Genomic DNA, 18,103 nt, shown 5'->3' on the forward strand with positions numbered 1-18,103 from the left:
GGCCAGCCACTCACAGGCCTCAGGCTGCCCATTCCCTGCGCTACTGCCTGTCTTATCACACACAGTGCAGTGCCCAAAGGTGCCAGACCTCCTCGCTGTTGGGAGCAGAGCCGTTCGGGGAGGAGCCGCCTCGGGGCAGGCACCGGCTGCAGTGGCCCCGCAGGGGAATCCCAAGGCCACATAAGGAGGCTGAACTCCTGGGACACGTGCCACATAAGAGGACCACAGGGGCGGGGACTCTGGTTTTGGTTTTAGTTTTCAAGCCACAACAACAAAACGCCACAGGAAGCAGACAAACGGTGCAGGGGCGAGCGAGGGAGACGCTCACACACAAGGGCTGCGGCAGCCCCTCGGGTGCGGGGCGGCCCGACACACGGCGGGACACGCATGCATGGAGTGCTGCTCGCAACACCGGCTCGATCACAGAACAAGCAACAAAAGGACCCGGATTTTGTTTTGTTTACCTTTTGGCTTTCAAAGGCGTCCCACTCTGCTGGCTTTCATAATGGGGAGAGGTGTCACCACCGCCTGGCCTAACAGCCTTCTCCCCAAACCCTCCCAGCTCCAGCTTCCGGCTCTGCCGGTCCACCAGGGGTCTCTGGCTGGAGAAGCTCCGCTTGGCCAACTCCTTCTTCTCCCCCAGGCTGGCCCCGGGCAGGCTGCCGTCCACGTGGGAGCCGGGCTCGGGCCCGGAGCCGTCCCGCCGCTCGCGCCTCTCGCTGAAGTCGCTGCTCTCCGAGGCCGTCTCCCACTCCTCGTTGGCGTGGTCAGAGGAGTTCTGGTAGGAGAGCTCAGGGGACCTGCGGCCCACGGCGCCGCTCCTGTCCCCGGGGCAGAGCTGGGACCTAGCTGGCCACTGACCCGCCAGCAGGTGGGGCTCCTCCTCCGGCCCCCACACGCCCAGGGACTCGCGCTCCTGCCGGAGGCGCCGGAAGCGCGGGGGCTTGTCCTGGCGCGGGGGGCGCCTCCTCCGGAAGGGCCGGTTCTCCGCGCTCTCAGCATCGGCCCCGTGGTCGTCCGGGAAGAAGGGCCTCTTGTCCTCCAGGCGACCGTCCTCGCAGCCCCTGGCGCCAAGGGCCTCGGGGTGCTGGGAGGCCTCTGGGACGCAGTCTCTGTCGGGGGGCCGCCGGGGGCCGGTGTCGGGGGAACCGTGGTCCTGCCAGCAGGCGCCGGCACTGCGGCTCTGCCAGTGGGCGGCCTCCCTGGACACGAAGGTTCTCCGCCCGTAGCCGCAGTGGCTCAGCCGGGGAGGGAGGGCGCGCCCGAAGGCCCGCGGGCCTCTGCTCTTGGCCTCCAGACCGCTGTGATCGTCGGGGTACATCTTGTGGGACCGCCACGAGTCCCTGAAGTCGCCTTTCCTGGAGGCGGCCTCCTCCCTGTCCAGGAGCGAGCCTTCGTGGCCGCTGTCCGAGCCTCTCTGCCGCCGCCGCTTGGGCAGCTCCTCGTACTCGGAGCCCTCGCTGTGGGTCTCGCTGGCGATGCGGCGCCGGGGCTTGGCGCGGGGGAAGTCCTCGGGCGGCCCGAACTCACGCAGGCACCGGCCGCGGCCGCTCCTCTGGCTGTTGGTGTAGATGCCCCGCACCCCGAGGACCCCCCCGCCCCCGATGCCGGGGCCGCCGCCCGCAGGCCGGCCACGGAAAGTGAATTCTCGGAACCCGCGGCCGCGGCTCCGGGCCTGCCCTCGGCCCCCAAAGGCTTGCTCCTCATCGATGAAGATCCAGTTGCTCCTCTTGGTCAGGGGCGGGTCGCTGGGCTCCCGGGCCGGCCTGGGCTCCCAGGCCCTGTCGGGCTGGTCGTCCTCCTCAGACTTGCTGGCAGAGCGGCCCACACCATCTCGGGCCGAGCCCGGGGCCTCCGAGGCGGAGGGGGCGGCGTTGGCCAGCGTGGGGTCGTTCTCCTGGTCCTCGTCCTCGTCCTGGTCCTGGTGACGCGGCACCTCCTCCGGGGGCGGACGGGCGCTCTCCTCCCCCGGCTCCGGCCTGCTCTTCTCCAGCTCCTTCTCCTTGTCTTCCACCTTGAGCGCCTTCAGCACCGGCTTCTTGATGGGCCCCGACCGCCGGGTCCTGCTGGTCTGCTCCTGCTGCTGGCTGCCGGGACCCCGGGGCTCGGCGGTCCACTCGGGCTCCAGGGACGGCTGTTTGTGGGGGCTCCCTTCCTTCTCCCAGGAGGAGGCATTGAAGGGCGGCTCCTCCCGGGGCGCCTCCTTTTCCACACTATTGGCTGTGTCAACGGCCTTGGGCTGGGGGCTAACATCCCAATTGCTATAGTCTGGCTTGTTCTCAGCCGGGGCAAAGTCGGGCTCCAGTGGGGAACACCTGAGGTTTGGGGTGTGGCCCCGAGGAGCACCTGCGTCCTGCACACTGTCTTGGGGTGGAAACAAAAGCTCCTGGCCTCTTCTTTGGGAAGAGACACAGCTGTCAAAGTCTGCTTGGGCCTTCTTGTCAAAAGCACTCAAGTACTCCTCCACTCTCTCCTCAAGGGGAGCGCGCGGGGCACCTACGCCCCCTGACCTTCCGGGTGAGGCAGAGTAAGCGCTTTCATTCCTGAAAAGGAACCAGAAAAACCAGTCAATGTGATTGGAGCCTGGTTCCTGCTTTCCATGCTGAACACAGAGCTTAGTTTTCAAAAGAAAAAAATGTAAAAAACAAAAACGAAAAAAGAAAAAAAAAAGAAAAACATAAGCACCAACATTTCCTCTATCTTTAAACAGGTCTCAGTGGCTGGGCCACGGACTGGTGGGTGGCCCTGGAGTCCAGAGTGAAGAAGGCGGTGGCTGAGGGTGGACGCGGCGTGCCACCCCGGAGACAGAGAGTGGCGGGATCCTCTGCTTCGATCAGCTGGAGCCTGGGGTCCGCGCAGAGGCCGGCACTGCCGGCGGGGCCAGCTTGCTTTGCTTTCACAGGAAGGAGTCCCCACAGCTCAACCGGCCCGCTGAGCCCAGAATCCCCATCCCCGCCCTGCCCCATTCAGAGCCTCGCCTTGAACCGATTTCTCCTGGGCCTTCAGTCTCACCATCAGACAAGCGACTCACACCAGCATCCAAGCCACCCCCACGCTCTCCTTCCCAGAGGCACCGGCAGGCCCTTCCTGCGCCCTTGCCCTTGGCAGGGTCTCCTGGGAGAGTCTCCTGTGGGTGCAGCTGGCAGGACCACATGTGTCTCACCTGACGTGCATGTCCGTGGCCAAAGTGTCGCTGGGTTTTGGGGGAGGCAGCGAGTAGCTCTTGCTCTGCAATGCCATGTAGCCCTCGGGGCTCCACACAGGGGCGGGGTCGATGGCGGTCACTTTTCTCTCCTGCAGTTGGGGGACACGGCTCTGATCCTCAGAGCGACAGCTAGTCCCACTGACGGAGTCTGGGGGCACCATGGGCTTCATCAGTCCTGAAGGGGAAAGAACTGATCTAGGTCATCCGTTCGGAAACTGTGCTCCAACCTCAAGGTCAACCACAGGCTCAAAGAAGACAGCAGTGACCTGACCGTCACGGCGCGGCACTCCCAGGCCCATCTCTGGGGTCTTCACCGGCCCTGAAGCCACAGCACGCCACCTGAGGGGCCAGTGAGACCAGACCTGGGACGTCCAGCCTCAGTTTCCAGATCAAGAACCCCTACGACGAAGGGCGTATCAAATTGGCAATGGGAACCGGAAATATCAAACCAGAGTTCATCACTGTTGGCAGGAGGCCAGCAAGGGCCGGTCGGCCACGAGAATCTCCGTGCGCAGAGGGGCCGGACTCAGGGACGGTGAGCTGCCCACCGAGAGCCTCCACGGACGGGCTGGCACTACCTGCTTCAGAACCTGGGCAAGGAGCTGGAACAGGTTTCAATCCTTCTATTGCTCACCCCGAGGCTGACAGCAACTCCACACACTCCCACAGGAGGGGCAGACACACTCCTGCAGGAGAGGAGGGGCAGACACACTCCCACAGGAGGGGCAGACACACTCCTGCAGGAGAGGAGGGGCAGACACACTCCCACAGGAGGGGCAGACACACTCCCACAGGAGGGGCAGACACACTCCTGCAGGAGAGGAGGGGCAGACACACTCCCGCAGGAGGGGCAGACACACTCCCACAGGAGGGACAGCCACACTCCCGCAGGAGGGACAGTCACACTCCCGCAGGAGGGGCAGCCACACTCCCAGAGGAGGGACAGCCACACTCCTACAGGAGGGACAGTCACACTCCCGCAGGAGGGGCAGCCACACTCCCAGAGGAGGGACAGCCACACTCCTACAGGAGGGACAGTCACACTCCCGCAGGAGGGACAGCCACACTCCCGCAGGAGGGACAGCCACACTCCCAGAGGAGGGACAGCCACACTCCCGCAGGAGGGACAGCCACACTCCCAGAGGAGGGACAGCCACACTCCCACAGGAGGGACAGCCACACTCCCAGAGGAGGGACAGCCACACTCCCGCAGGAGGGACAGCCACACTCCCAGAGGAGGGACAGCCACACTCCCGCAGGAGGGACAGCCACACTCCTGCAGGAGAGGAGGGACAGCCACACTCCCACAGGAGGGACAGCCACACTCCCAGAGGAGGGACAGCCACACTCCTACAGGAGGGACAGTCACACTCCCGCAGGAGGGACAGCCACACTCCCGCAGGAGGGACAGCCACACTCCCGCAGGAGGGACAGTCACACTCCCGCAGGAGGGGCAGCCACACTCCCAGAGGAGGGACAGCCACACTCCTACAGGAGGGACAGTCACACTCCCGCAGGAGGGGCAGCCACACTCCCAGAGGAGGGACAGCCACACTCCTACAGGAGGGACAGTCACACTCCCGCAGGAGGGACAGCCACACTCCCGCAGGAGGGACAGCCACACTCCCAGAGGAGGGACAGCCACACTCCCGCAGGAGGGACAGCCACACTCCCAGAGGAGGGACAGCCACACTCCCACAGGAGGGACAGCCACACTCCCAGAGGAGGGACAGCCACACTCCCGCAGGAGGGACAGCCACACTCCCAGAGGAGGGACAGCCACACTCCTGCAGGAGAGGAGGGACAGCCACACTCCCACAGGAGGGACAGCCACACTCCTACAGGAGGGACAGTCACACTCCCGCAGGAGGGACAGCCACACTCCCGCAGGAGGGACAGCCACACTCCCGCAGGAGGGACAGCCACACTCCTACAGGAGGGACAGTCACACTCCCACAGGAGGGACAGCCACACTCCCGCAGGAGGGACAGCCACACTCCTACAGGAGGGACAGTCACACTCCCACAGGAGGGACAGCCACACTCCCGCAGGAGGGACAGCCACACTCCCGCAGGAGGGACAGCCACACTCCCGCAGGAGGGACAGCCACACTCCCGCAGGAGGGACAGCCACACTCCCGCAGGAGGGACAGCCACACTCCCGCAGGAGGGACAGCCACACTCCTGCAGGAGAGGAGGGACAGTCACACTCCCACAGGAGGGACAGCCACACTCCCGCAGGAGGGACAGCCACACTCCTGCAGGAGGGCAGCACGCTGCGTAAGTAACAGTGCACTGTTAGGTGGCCTGAGCCATGGGGGCCCTGCCAGATACAAAGGCTCTGGGACGCTGTGCCCTCTATGCCGCTGTCCCCAGCTATCCGACAAGGGAGTCCGGCTGGTGCATATGATATAAAGGTTTCGTTGGGCCTCAGTCTGTGGAGAAAAAAGATCTGATTTTCCAAATATTTTCTTCAAAAGTCTATTAATAGCCAAGCATTTTGCTGTGCTCATCCTTTACGCTGAGCCAGGCCGGGACTGTGCTTCTACCTCAGGCCAGTGCTTCCAGCTCCCTCTGGCTGTGGACCCTGAGTCAGGGAGCGGTGGGGACTCTCTGGAGCCCCGCATTGCACAGCATTTACCAAGCAGGGACTGAGGCAGGCTGACCCGCTCAGCACTGTGCGTCGGCCGACTAGTGGCAACATGGAGCCTTATTCCCCGGCAAACCCTCCTGCCACAAGCACTTCCCACCACGGAGATGCTGGACAGAGTCCAGCGAACACTGTGCTCGCAGAGCCGGTGTCCCGGGGAACCACGAGCCCAGGTGCTGGGACTGAGCGGGGCTCCCCCACGACCTAACCTACGGGCTTGGTCGTCAGCAGGCTCACGCACAGGGACGGGCTCACGCGCAGGGACGGGCTCACGCGCAGGGATGGGCTCTGCGCGGTGCGGAGCTGCAGCTGGGACGCTGCACAAAGCCAGGCCACCAAGGGCCGTGTCCTCCGCCGAGACCGGCTGCTCTTCTGTAGTTCCAGCACCACGGCTCTCCCTCCTGCTCCTCAGAACAGCGTTTACCTTCCATAGCTCAGCTGTAGACACACTGCGTAGCAATTATCTTGGTAAATATGATGCCAAGAACCAGGAAAATCTGTAAGACGGGTAACGCAGTCTGTTGGAACTTTTTGCTTTCACCCATATCTATTGGGAAGTTCCAACAACCAAAAAAAAAAAAAAAAAAAGGAAGTTGAACCTCTTCCTAGTCATAGTTTTTAGAAATACGGGTGATTCAAGTAAAGGACCAGTTGACCAGTAATCTTTGCATTCTGGCTTCTTCATTAGTTCCATCAACAAAATTAAACCAAGAATCTCCTTTATATCCATATAAGTGACATCCATCCATGGTGAAGTTTTAGCAGAGGTTTTGTGGTATTTTTGCATTTGGTAATGGCATGAATTGGTTTGAGAGGTAATGAGATAGAAAAAATCCTTATCAAAAAATTGGTGGCTGGCCAGCGTGGCTCAGTGGTTGAGTGTCGACCTATGAACCTGGAGGTCACGGTTCGATTCCCAGTCAGAGCACATGCCTGGATTGCAGGCTCGATCCCCAGTAGGGGGAGTGCAGGGGGCAGCTGATCAATGATTCTCTCTCGTCATTGATGTTTCTGCCTCTCCCTCTCCTTTCCTCTCTGAAATCAATAAAAATATATTTAAAAAAAATAAATTGGTTACTTCACTTATACTTTGTGGGTCTTCAATTATGCCGGAAATATTTGTATAATCCTCCAAGGCTGGTAAAATACTTCTTTCTGCCCATTCTTCTTCGGAATTTCTTTCACTGTCGGACACTATCACGCTTCTTTTTGCCTTCGAGTCGGTCTAATGTCAGACTCATCACTGTCCTCCGACAAAGGACTGTCTTCCAGCTGACTCCACAGTCACTCGGCCAATCAGAGAAAGTGTCTGCACACAATTCACCCAAACGTTCTTCTCTGCTGTGGTGCATCTTTTTTAAAACTTTTGTCATAATAAGAGACGGATGGAAAGAAGAGAGGACTGCTCATCACATCTCTTGAATACTGACTGACAAGCTGAGAAAAAGACCCGAAGAGGAAAGCTGAGGGCGGCCGGAACCGGTGCTGCGCAGTGAAGCGGTCTGTACCTGATGAGCCCAAACAAGCATGACTGGGAAACAGGCCTCCGCGCTGTTAGAGCTCTCCCTTGCTTGCAGGCCGTAACCTGACTTACGTCCATGCAGGTGGGACACCAGTACACTCGTGACCTGCCAGCAGGGTGTTAGAGGCAGGTAAGAAACATACACGCTTTTGTCCAGGGAAACGACTACGTTTGCGTCTTGGCCTGGGCCAGGGTAGGGGACCACCCGAGAGGGATGGCCTCTCAGCCCGAGCCATACTGGTCCCCACGATAAGTCGGCTCTGTGACAAATGAACGTGCAATCCCAAATCACCAGAACACGCGTGGAAAGCAACCCACAGGTTATACACCTCCTCACGGACTTCAGGTAATAGAATTATCTGTTAAACGCTAGAAAACTATGTTTTAAATGATTAAAAAGCATAAAAGGAATTAAAAATATGACAAAAAATAACAGATTTGAGAAAAAATTCTAGTAATTTAGTCACTGAAATTAAAAACTCACTGGACAGTAAAAAAAAAAAAAAAAAATTTAAAAAAAATGGCAGATTAGACACAGCTGGAGGAAGACTGAACTGGAAAAAGTTCTGAGGCATTTTCCAAGAAGGCGCCTGAGATAACCTCTTTCATATTTACGAGACTTGAAAGGCAGGATGAGAAAGTACAAAAAACTCCAAGTGGAAGTCCTAGGAAGAAAGGATACAAAGAATGAGGAGAAGTTAATATCTGAACCGATAGCTAGAAGAGAAGGTTCCAAAAGTGACGAAAGACATCCATCCTTTGATTCAAACCCCACGAATGGAGGGGCAGGTGCAGACACAGAGAGAAACAACGCACTTTCCGCAGCAGCAGGAGCCGGAAGAAGCCAAAGGCAATGCCCTCTTCACAGACTGACAGTAGCTGCCAGCCTAGAACTCTGTACCCAGCTGTACTACCATTCAAGAGCATGTGGCAGGAAGACTTCCAGGCAAAGGAAACCTGCCCAAAAACCTTTTCTGAAGGGCTCGGCAGAACACACTTCATGAAGAAGTGAACCGAGCCCAGAGGAAAGGAAAAAGATGCCAGAGGGAAAAGCACAAAGCACCTTGTAAACACACCAGCAGAGCTGAATGCGCACAGACTGGATAGAACAACAAAAACCACCTGGTGGGCGTAAACATAAGGGAAAAGCAAAGGTCCAGGCAGCAGTAACAGGGAAGTGACGATGAGGTACTCAGTCAGGTTGGGGTGAAGATATTGATCAGCCTTTGCTAAGTCGAGGGCACATGTTGGAATTTAATGTAACTGCTAAGATAGTACAAACAGAATGTAGAAGGAAAACAAAAAGAATAGGGAAACTTGATCCAAAAAAAAGTAAAAGAAAAGCATAGCAAAGAGGGACAAACAGAAAGCATACAATAGGAGAGTAGAAAATTCAAACGTAATAATCCCACTAATTCTAAAGGACAGACTGTTGGAGGGGGTGAAACCACACACATTGTACAGATACACTCCCCAAGGGGCTGGGCGAGGCTGCCGCACGAAGTGGAGAGAGGGTGCCAAATGACCCCTAATCACAAGAGAACTGGTCCGGGCAGTGTGGCTCAGTGGTTGAAAGTTGACCTATGAACCAGGAGGTCGAAGTTTGATTCGCAGCCAGGGCACGTGGCCAGGTTGCAGGAGGCAGCCGACTGGTGAGTCTCATCACTGAAAATTCTCTGTCTCTCTCCCTCTCCCTTCTTCTGTGAAACCAATAAAAGTATTTTTTTAAAAAAAAAAAAGAAAGAAAACTGGAATGCTGTTACTATCAGACAAAGTAGACATTAAAGGTAGGAAGCGCAATCAGTGGTGACAAGGGTGCGCCTCCCTCCGGGGAGAGGAAGCAGAGCCCGCCAGGCTCACAGGACCGGACAGGCTCCCGGTCGTAGCGGGACCTGAACACACCGGAGCGGCTGAGTAAGGGAACGAACAACTGCGATGACTCAGCTGTTTCCAGACAACCAGCAGGCTGTTCACCGCCCCTTAGAGAACGTCTATTCTTCTCAAGCAAACAGAGAATGTTTACAGAAACCAGTAACCACGTTACAGGCTACAGAGAAAATCCCAACAAACATCAAGCAGTCTAGCTCGGGGCAGGTGGGCACCCTCCGCCCAGAGTGAAATCCGACCGCCGCCTGCTCTAAACATAGCTGCACTGGGAGGCGAGGGCGCCCGCTCTGCTGTCTGCGCTGTCTGCTCCACAGCAGCAAAGCGGGGTTGCTGCTCCAGGCCAGAGACGGCACTCACCGCCTGGCACCACAGAGCACGGCCGAGAGCGCCCGGCCTCTGCCCCGCAGCCCATATCCACCAGACAGCAGGCACTTTAGAAAATCACACCATCAGGACACTCTAACTCTATATATTTGGAAAATTTACATCATTAAAAAAATCATAATCAGAAAAGGTAAATCAAAATCAGACTGACTTTTAGAACTGTGTGAGAGCAAAAGCGCTTTCTCGTGAAATTCATAGGCGTTCATAGCTCAGGTGATACTGAAATACTTCTGTCAGAAAAGTCCAAATTAAATGAGCTAAGCATCCAACACAATTAGTTAAAGAACAGGATAATTTCAAAGGAAATAATAGGGGAAAAAGAAATTAATGAAGTAAAAATAAAACTGAGAAATTAAGAAATCCAAAAGCTGCTTTTCAAAAATGGCTTTAAACAAACCCTGGGGAAGACTAATCAAGGGAAACAGAAGGCGCGAAGAACAGTAAGAATGACAAGAAGGGACAAAACAACATGGAAGAGACACAATTCCCTGTGACAGATCTATTATCGCCCTCATTTTGCCAACAAGAACGTTGAAGTCCAGACTGTCCTGTGACTTGCAGAGGAGGCCGGAGTGGAATCCCGTGGCCCTAACTCCCGAGGCAACATCCTTCAGCCCCTGTGCGGGGCCCACCAGCCCACGCAGCTTACCCGAGGGGTGCAGAGCCGAGGGGTAGAAATCCACGGGGGTGCGAGTGGGCGGGATCCGAGGGTCCATGTAGGAAGGCATCATCATCCACCTGGGGTCGAAGCCCAGCATCTGAGGGTGGTGCGCGTAGAAGGTGCGCTGCGGGTGGGAGGGCGGAGGGTACACCTGCGGCCAGTGCTGCATCTTGTACAGCTGCTCCTGAGCAGGGAGAGAGGCCATCAGACAGGCGCTACGGGCAGACGGCGCCCCTGCACACACTCACCTTCCAGCAGGGGGCACAGAGGGCCCGCCCAGGACAGACCGAGAGGGAGGGATGAGCAGAGGCTCCCAGGGGAGACGCAGTGTATTATGGCTTTCAGGCTGCGGTCCGCTCCCAAAACCGACGGACAGTCGTGCCATCATCAAAACGGGAGCCCACGTGCTCCTCTCATGCCAGGCGGCCTGGGTTTTCACTCGGACCCAAGCCTTTCCTGGGTCTCCTGGAGCTAACGACTGACCAGCACACCCCTCCCAGGATCTCCTTGCCCACAACCCGCTGAGCAGGGTCCCCAGCTCTCCCTCCTCACCACTGCCCCCTTCAGCCCATTCTCCACACTCCACCGGAGTGATCTTCACACACCCCTGCTCATGTCAACCCCACGCTTCAAAAGAGCTTCGATGGTTCTCCACAGGGTGGCACGTCAGCTACAGGGTCCTCTGGATCCTGCCCCCAACTCCCAGCCGCACCTCGCACCCTGCTCCCTGCTCCTGCCTGCCTGCACGTGAGGCCTTCTAACACATGGGCCCTCTGGGAAGCTCTGTCCCCTCCACCCCCAGACCTGGCTCCCTCACACTCTTTTTTTTTTAAAAAAAATATTTCTTTATTGATATCAGAGAGGAAGGGAGAGGGAGAGGTAGATAGAAACATCAATGATGGGAGAGAATCACTGACCGGCTGCCTCCTGCACACCCCCTACTGGGGATCGAGCCCGCAACCCAGGCATGTGCCCTTGGCCGGAATCGAACCTGGGACCCTTCAGTCCGCAGGCCAAGGCTCTATGCACTGAGCCAAGCCTAGAGCCAAGCCGGCTAGGGCCCTCACACTCTTTCTTTAGGTTTCAGCTTAAAAGCACATTCCTCGGGGAAGCATGAGAGAGTGAGCAGGTCCCCTCCTCTGCTCTCACAGCACCGACAATATGCCATTATTTTCCTCTGCTGGCTGCTCACTGCATCGTAAGAGAGGAGCCCACGGTGGTATCCCTGCCCCACCACGACCGGCATCTGCACGAGCGATGAGCAGAGAGCGTCAGTAGCACATTCAACACGAAAGGCCTGGAGAGGGCTCACTGCAGACCCTGCTCCACATCAGTGACCTCGGGGCTGCCTCCCAGCTGCATCCTGAATTGCCAGCTGGCAGGACTCAGGTGCAGAGCCCGCCCAGGAGCAGAGCCCAGCTGCGCCACCCCCTTCCGTCTGCAAACAAGAGGCCACCCACCAGCGGGCGGCCTGGGCTGGATCCCCGGGCCGGTTCCACGGACGCTCAGGGCACTGAGGAGCACGAAGCGTTCCATACATGAGCCCTCCCGGCCTCACGGCAGCTGCAGCCGCAGCCACTCCTCAGTCTAGACCCCAGGTCCCCGGGGAGCCTGGCCAGAGAGTCTGCTAGCAGACTCCAGGCTGCCCTGGCGCTTTCAGACTCCTCTCTGCGCCCAGGAAGGCTTGCCCGTCACTGCCCCCACAGAGTTACCGAGAGCGACTGCTACGGCTGCGTCTGGCTGGAGCTACTCTCACCCCCCAGTCGGTAACTGTCCACCAGCCGTGAGCGACGCAGTGCCGCCTCACGCCACGCTGAGACGCACCCGAGCAGCGGCTTCCTGTGCAGAGCACGGGACCTGGGGGGCTCCTGGGGGAGCCCAGCAAAGCAGGGTCTGGGGGGAGGTTGGTTTGGTTTTGGGTTTTAACTGATTTTAGAGAGAGAGGCAGAGAGAGGGAGATTAAACATTAATGTGAGACGCATTTGTGGACTATAATGAACAACACAAAGTGACGAACAAAAATAGATACAGAGACAGAAGCATCGAATAGACCGTCAAACCTCAGAGGGAAGGCGGGCAGGGGAGGGGTGAGAGATCAGCCCAAGGACTTGTAGGCACCCTATGAGCATAACCAATGGACACAGACAGTAGGGGGTGAGGGCCTGTGCTGGGGGCGGGAGCGAGCAGGGAGAGGTCAAGGGGGGGAAAGGAGGCATATGTAATACTTTCAACAATAAAGAATTTAAATTTAAAAAAAAAATCAACGTGAGAGAGAAACATCAATTGGCTGCTTCCTGTACACACCCCGACCGGGAATCAAACCTGAACCGAGTCTGTGCCTTTTGGTGCACAGGCCAACGCTCCAACCCACTGAGCCGCACCGGCCAGGGCTGGGCAAGGCTTTAAAGGTGACTAAACGAGATTCCAGGAAGAGGCTCAAGACTTGGCTGTTTCCCCCGGGCACACACGTTTTGAAACGTTTTGGTTATTGGTGGTAATAATTTCCTGCAGGCCTAGTTGCTGGGCTAAGTCATGTCCAAGAATCATCTGTTTCCCACCAAAATGCAGTGCTCATCATAATGAGTCTGTCCACTCTGACTCCTGTAAGACACACGCTGCACATGAGTGGCTCCGCGGGACAAGAGGCGTGAGGGCCTGGGCGTGATCACCACGTTCCCCACACCAGCTCGTCCAGGCAAAGGCACGTCCTCTGGAGGTTCATGGAACACCAGCAATGACGACACCCAGAGGTCAGCCTACAGCTGTCGGACACCCTCACTGCACGCCGACTGGCAAGCACCCCTGCTTCCTGGTCGACAATGACCCGTCCAGACCACACCCAACAGGAAAGCTGCACAAGGACTGGATTCACAGCTCTCAGTTAAACACCTACAAACCTGCGTCCCTCACCCAAAGCTCACACGTCTCCCCCTGGCAGCTCTACGCAACTCCCAGGCCGCCCTCACTCCTGAGACGGCCCCAGGGTGGGCACTGTCAGTGTACGGAGTGGCCAGTGCACTGCTCTGAATGACAAACCCCTCTCCCAGCTAAGCCACCAGGTCCGAGGCTCGCCCACCAGCTCCTCCTTGCTCGTGTTGGACAAGGTCAGTGACCCACCCACCGCAGAGAAACCGCTCGGAGGTACAGCCCCTGCCATCCTGCCGGATGGGACCTGGCAGGAGGGGGTTCTGCTGTTTGCTTCAATGGAAGGGGCCTGGCGAAGGGGAGGGGCCATCACCCAGCAGTCAGGCCGGTTTACAAGGACCTTCTCAGTGTCTTCCTGTTTACCTGCTGCTGCTGTTGCTGCTGCTGCTGCTGCTGGCGCTGGAACCTGGGAGGAAGGGACTTCTGGTACTTGCTGAACTCCTGCGCAGGGGACCCAGCCTCCCTGGGCCCCTCCTCACTGCTGCCGCTCTGAGCCACAGCCGCCAGAGCTGTGGGGGCCTCTTCTGAGAACGTGCTGGGGGCTTCCGGGGCAGAGAACTCGGGGGAGCCTAGAGAACAAACCACAGAGAAAAGGCTGGAGTGGCCTCACAACAGCTCGGCCAACCAAATGTGAAGCAGTAAATGCTCTTTCCCGCTGGCACCGCCTCCGTGCCAGTCACAGCCTCGAACCCGGGCACTGGCACGAGCTCGTGGTCCCACACCATCCCCACTTCGGGGGAGACGACGGGCCCAAGGTCAGGTGACTGCCCGAGGCCACAGCGTTCGCCGTGGAGCGGGATTTGGGTCCAGATGAGAGGTTTCATTAAAAAGGACCCTGGGAAGTCACAATAGCCACACGCTCCACGGCAGCCACACCCATCATCCACCCGCGAGACTCACGACGCCCAAAAGCTGTGTGACCTGGTGGGCAGCCTGGCCCTCCATCTGCACAATGAGGACAGCAGCTGGCCTCCCCCGGGGCCCCCCCGGGGCCTGTGGAACTAGATGCGATAACACAGCACCCGACAGGCAGGAGATGCTCACCACTGCCCACCGTTATTCTCGGAAATTCCCTTCTTTCTGGCCCCCACCCAGCTTTGCACTTTCTCCAGCTTTTTCTGAAGAAGAACTGACACTCGCTTTCTTAATCTGACTGCAGAGGCTCAGGCACCGGAGGAACCCAGAGGCAGGCGGTGCAGCACAGCGACAGCATCCCAGTCACAGGACCCTCAGGCCCACGCCGGGACCCGGATCAACGCACCTCGCTCACACCCAAGCCATCCCCTCCTGGGCGCTCAGCCCGGGCGCCAGCTCAGCGAGACCGAGGCTGGCACGGCCGCACAGGGTTCAGGGAAACGGACAGAGGGCGCTGTCAGCCCCGGAGTTCCTTGGCCAGGAGGGCGCTGGTCGCTGTCAGACCAGCAGGAAGACCCCCCACCCGAGAGGCTTTCAAGGACTGAGACGAGCATCAGGCCCTTGTCTCCGAAAAAGAGCTGGTTTTCATTGATTTTTAAAAATCACAAAGAACATAGCTGATCAGATTCTTTAAACCCGCTACAAGCGACGCTCTCCGACACACAGCGCTATTCAACACATCTGACCAGCCGTGCAGTGCAGGCCTATCAGCACTCATTCTGAAAACCGCGTGTGCCACGCAGGCGCTTCCTTCGTGTCCAGGAGAAGGACCCTGTGCGTTTAGTGGGATCCTCAGCGTCGCACCTTTGGCTGAGCAGTGGTAGTGACAACCGTGACCGTGACGACGTGATGGCACCATTACCAGCAAGTGCCCGCGTGCTTTCTCACCCAGAAGCTGTGCCAAGCGCTTGGCACGCGTCATCTCGGGTGGCCCCCGCATGGAGGGGGGGCGTACCGTTCCCCTCCCACTTCACAGGGGCGGGAACCAGCTCCCACGGGCGGGGTTCGGAGCCAGTGCTGGCGTGGAAACGGGGTGAATCCAGGCAGACCCAGGCTGGAGCTTCCCGGCAGCCTCTCGCCGTGAGCCACAGGCGGTACCAGGGAGCCGGGAGACGCAGACCCGAACGAGGAGCGCCGCCGCCCCGGTGTCCAGTTTGTGGGATGGAGCCCTGCTTACCTTTGCGGACGGCGGGGCCGTTCTCCAGCGGCGGCACCTTCTCGGGGCCTGGAGACCGGGGCGCGTCCCTCTCCGGCGGCCGCTGCGCCTCGCCGGCCTTCTGGGCCTGCCTGCACTTCTGGTCCAGCTGCTTGAGTTTGGCGGCGCAGGCAGCCAGCCGCTCCTCCCGGGTCCGGCGCTCCTCCTCCTCCCGCCGCTTCCGGGCCCGCTCCACGGCCTCGGACATCTCCGACTGGATGAACTTCTGCCGTGGGGGCGGCTTGTCCTCTTTGTCCTCGACCGACTGCTGCCGGAACACGCTGCCCACGGAGGCCTTCTGCCAAGAGAGAGCCTCTGATGAAACCAGGAGACGGGGCGGCTCCCGCTGCAGCCAGTCCTCTTTTCAGGAGCCTCGAGCCTCTCGGAGCCGGGCCGGCTCTGGGCGGACCCGGGTTCTCCTCCTGCTCTGCCCCTTCACTGTGTCTGGAATGAGGTTTGGCCAGTGACGACCTTCTGCACCTCAGCTCCTCCTCTGCAGGCGGGATCGCACAGGAAGCCCTAGGGATTGTGCAGATGCCCTGGAAGGTGACCGACACCAAGAAACGGGACGCGGGTCCATGTGCACTCGCCAGGGCCAAGATCAGGGCTCTGTGGCTCATCAACCGGAGCTGAAAAGCACACTTTCACCATCTCTCGGTCACAAAACTGCTCTCCTTCCTCCGTGAAAACATGTAAACCTCGGGTATAAAGAACCACCAGACACCGAAGTTCATGGTCGGATATACGGTTTAAAGGTGATTTTTTAAAAATATATTTTATTGACTTTTTACAGAGAGGAAGGGAGAGGGATAGAGAGTTAGAAACATCGATGAGAAAAAAACATTGATCAGCTGTGCCTCCTGCACACCCCTCACTGGGGATGTGCCCGCAACCAAGGTACATGCCCTTGACCGGAATCAAACCTGGGACCCTTCAGTCTGCAGGCCGACGCTCTATCCACTGAGCCAAACCGGTTAGGGCTCAAGGTGATTCTTTATATAAAAACAAAAAAGCATCTCTGAAAACATCGCCTGTGGATGTGCCATCCACCCCAAATCTCTCGCTGGGGGCCAGTTACTGGACAGCAACCAGAGGCCAAAGACACAGCGTAGACAACTCACACGGGGAGGTTCTCACTGGTGTGCGGGGCGGGAAGCTGCAGGCAGCTCCACTGACCCAGGCACGGATTCCAATAGGACACATAAAAGTGTACGGCTCCCACCCCGACCCGTGTGCTCGGTTAGCTGAGCATCATCCACGTACCAAAAAGTTACCCAGGTTGCATGAGCTCTATCCCCAGCAGAGGGGCATGCAGGAGGCAGCCAATCAATGTTTCCCTCTCACATCGATGCTTCTCTCTCCCCCCTCCCCTTTCTTTCTCTCTAAAAGTCAATTAAAAAATCTTTTTTAAAAAATGAGTAAGACAGATTATAATTCAGTGAAATAAACTAACTAACTCACAGTTTGCACCTGGTAGGTTACAAGGAGAAGAGTCGGTGTCATTTTTGAGAGATTCCAACCAAAAAAAGAAACCTTGGACCTAATCACAAGGAAGGACAGACCAAGCCAATCTGAGGTGCATCTCACAGTCATGAAAGCTAAGGAAAGGCGGTGCCAGACTGACGGGGACCAAAGAGACAGGACCACTGAGGCAGGAGGTGACCGAACCGGAGCCTGCGCATGGAGGACGCTAACAGGACCGCCGGCAGCGCGAGGGCAGGAGGCTGTGGCTGCCTCCCTGGCAGGTGCCGTCAGTCCTCGCTCACACCACGGCATCTGTGCCCACACGCTTGTCAGGCCGGCAACTCCCCTCTAGGGCTCAGAAAAAGTTTCCTTTGTGTGTACTTCCAACTTTTCTGTAAGCTCACAGCCTAGCCAGAGCTTTGTGTGAGAGAGTGAATGGTAGTAAGTTCATGCCGGTTTCAAAAGAAATTTTTTTTAATTAAAAAAGAAAGAGAGATATTCTCCTAGGACTTTCAGACACCCAAACACTCAACTCAGCAAAGTACAAATGCAGAGGGCATCCAACTAGAGGACTATTGGTCTTCTTCTTGGACTTCTGGTCAAATGAATGTGAAGAAAGAGAGAGAGAGAAAGTGGGGGGGGGGGGGGGGGGGAGGAGGAGAGAGAGAGAGAAAGAGAAAGGAGAGAGAGCCCCCCAGCTAGTCACAGGCACAGACCCCATGGTACCTGGTAGTCAGGGCCTGAGGCCCAGCTGTGAAGCTTCCTGGGAGGTGGCTGAGGTTCTGGCACCTTCCGGACAACGCGAGCCACGCCCACTGTCTCGCCCCAGTCCTTTCCTTCCTCTTGGGCACGCTTGGCATCAGCACTGTCTGCAGAGCTCATCGACAGCCCCCGCTGCCTCCTCGGGTCCCAGCTGTTCCTAGGACAACCACAAGCGGTTAGTTTCCCAGTCGGCCACCATGGTCTGGCCTTACGCGCCAGCGGTCCTTAGTCAGCTGTCTACACACCATCTCCTTCATCGGAGCAGACCCACTCCCCACCCCTTACGGTGACAGACATCCCAGAACACCAACATTTACCATTCACTCTCACACACAAAGCTCAAAGCTCCAGCTCGGCTGTTCCACACCCATTACTTTATCTGGGGGGGGCTCATTCTCCCCCTTTTAAAGAGTTGAAACAAGATTCTCCAAGAGGTGGGCAGCTGCTCGCCCAGGGAGGAGCTGACAGATTTGGAGCCGAACCCAGAAGAAGGTGCTTCTTTGACTACAGAACCTGCCCTGTGCTTTGCACTGA

General features: G+C 57.8%; 1 protein-coding gene across 11 annotated transcripts in view; it reads right to left on the bottom strand.

Moving 5' to 3' along the window:
- Positions 1-18,103, bottom strand: part of PRRC2B (proline rich coiled-coil 2B) — a 77,876-nt gene that overhangs the window by 17,587 nt on the left and 42,186 nt on the right. For 8 of the 11 annotated variants that reach the window (XM_070430419.1, XM_070430416.1, XM_070430417.1 and 5 more), the window contains 6 exons: positions 17,534-17,726; positions 15,326-15,641; positions 13,597-13,802; positions 10,297-10,492; positions 3,164-3,380; positions 465-2,543 (listed from right to left, as the gene is read on the bottom strand). In XM_070430419.1, the coding sequence (XP_070286520.1) occupies positions 465-2,543; positions 3,164-3,380; positions 10,297-10,492; positions 13,597-13,802; positions 15,326-15,641; positions 17,534-17,726 (3,207 nt within the window). The remainder of the gene's footprint in view (positions 1-464; positions 2,544-3,163; positions 3,381-10,296; positions 10,493-13,596; positions 13,803-15,325; positions 15,642-17,533; positions 17,727-18,103) is intronic. The other 3 variants (XM_070430422.1, XM_070430420.1, XM_070430427.1) reach the window with 3 other exon arrangements.

The sequence above is a fragment of the Myotis yumanensis genome, unplaced genomic scaffold (genome assembly GCF_028538775.1).
Source record: "Myotis yumanensis isolate MYYU_CA2020_CCGP unplaced genomic scaffold, mMyoYum1.0.hap1 SCAF_12, whole genome shotgun sequence".
Classification (NCBI taxonomy): Eukaryota; Metazoa; Chordata; class Mammalia; order Chiroptera; family Vespertilionidae; genus Myotis; species Myotis yumanensis.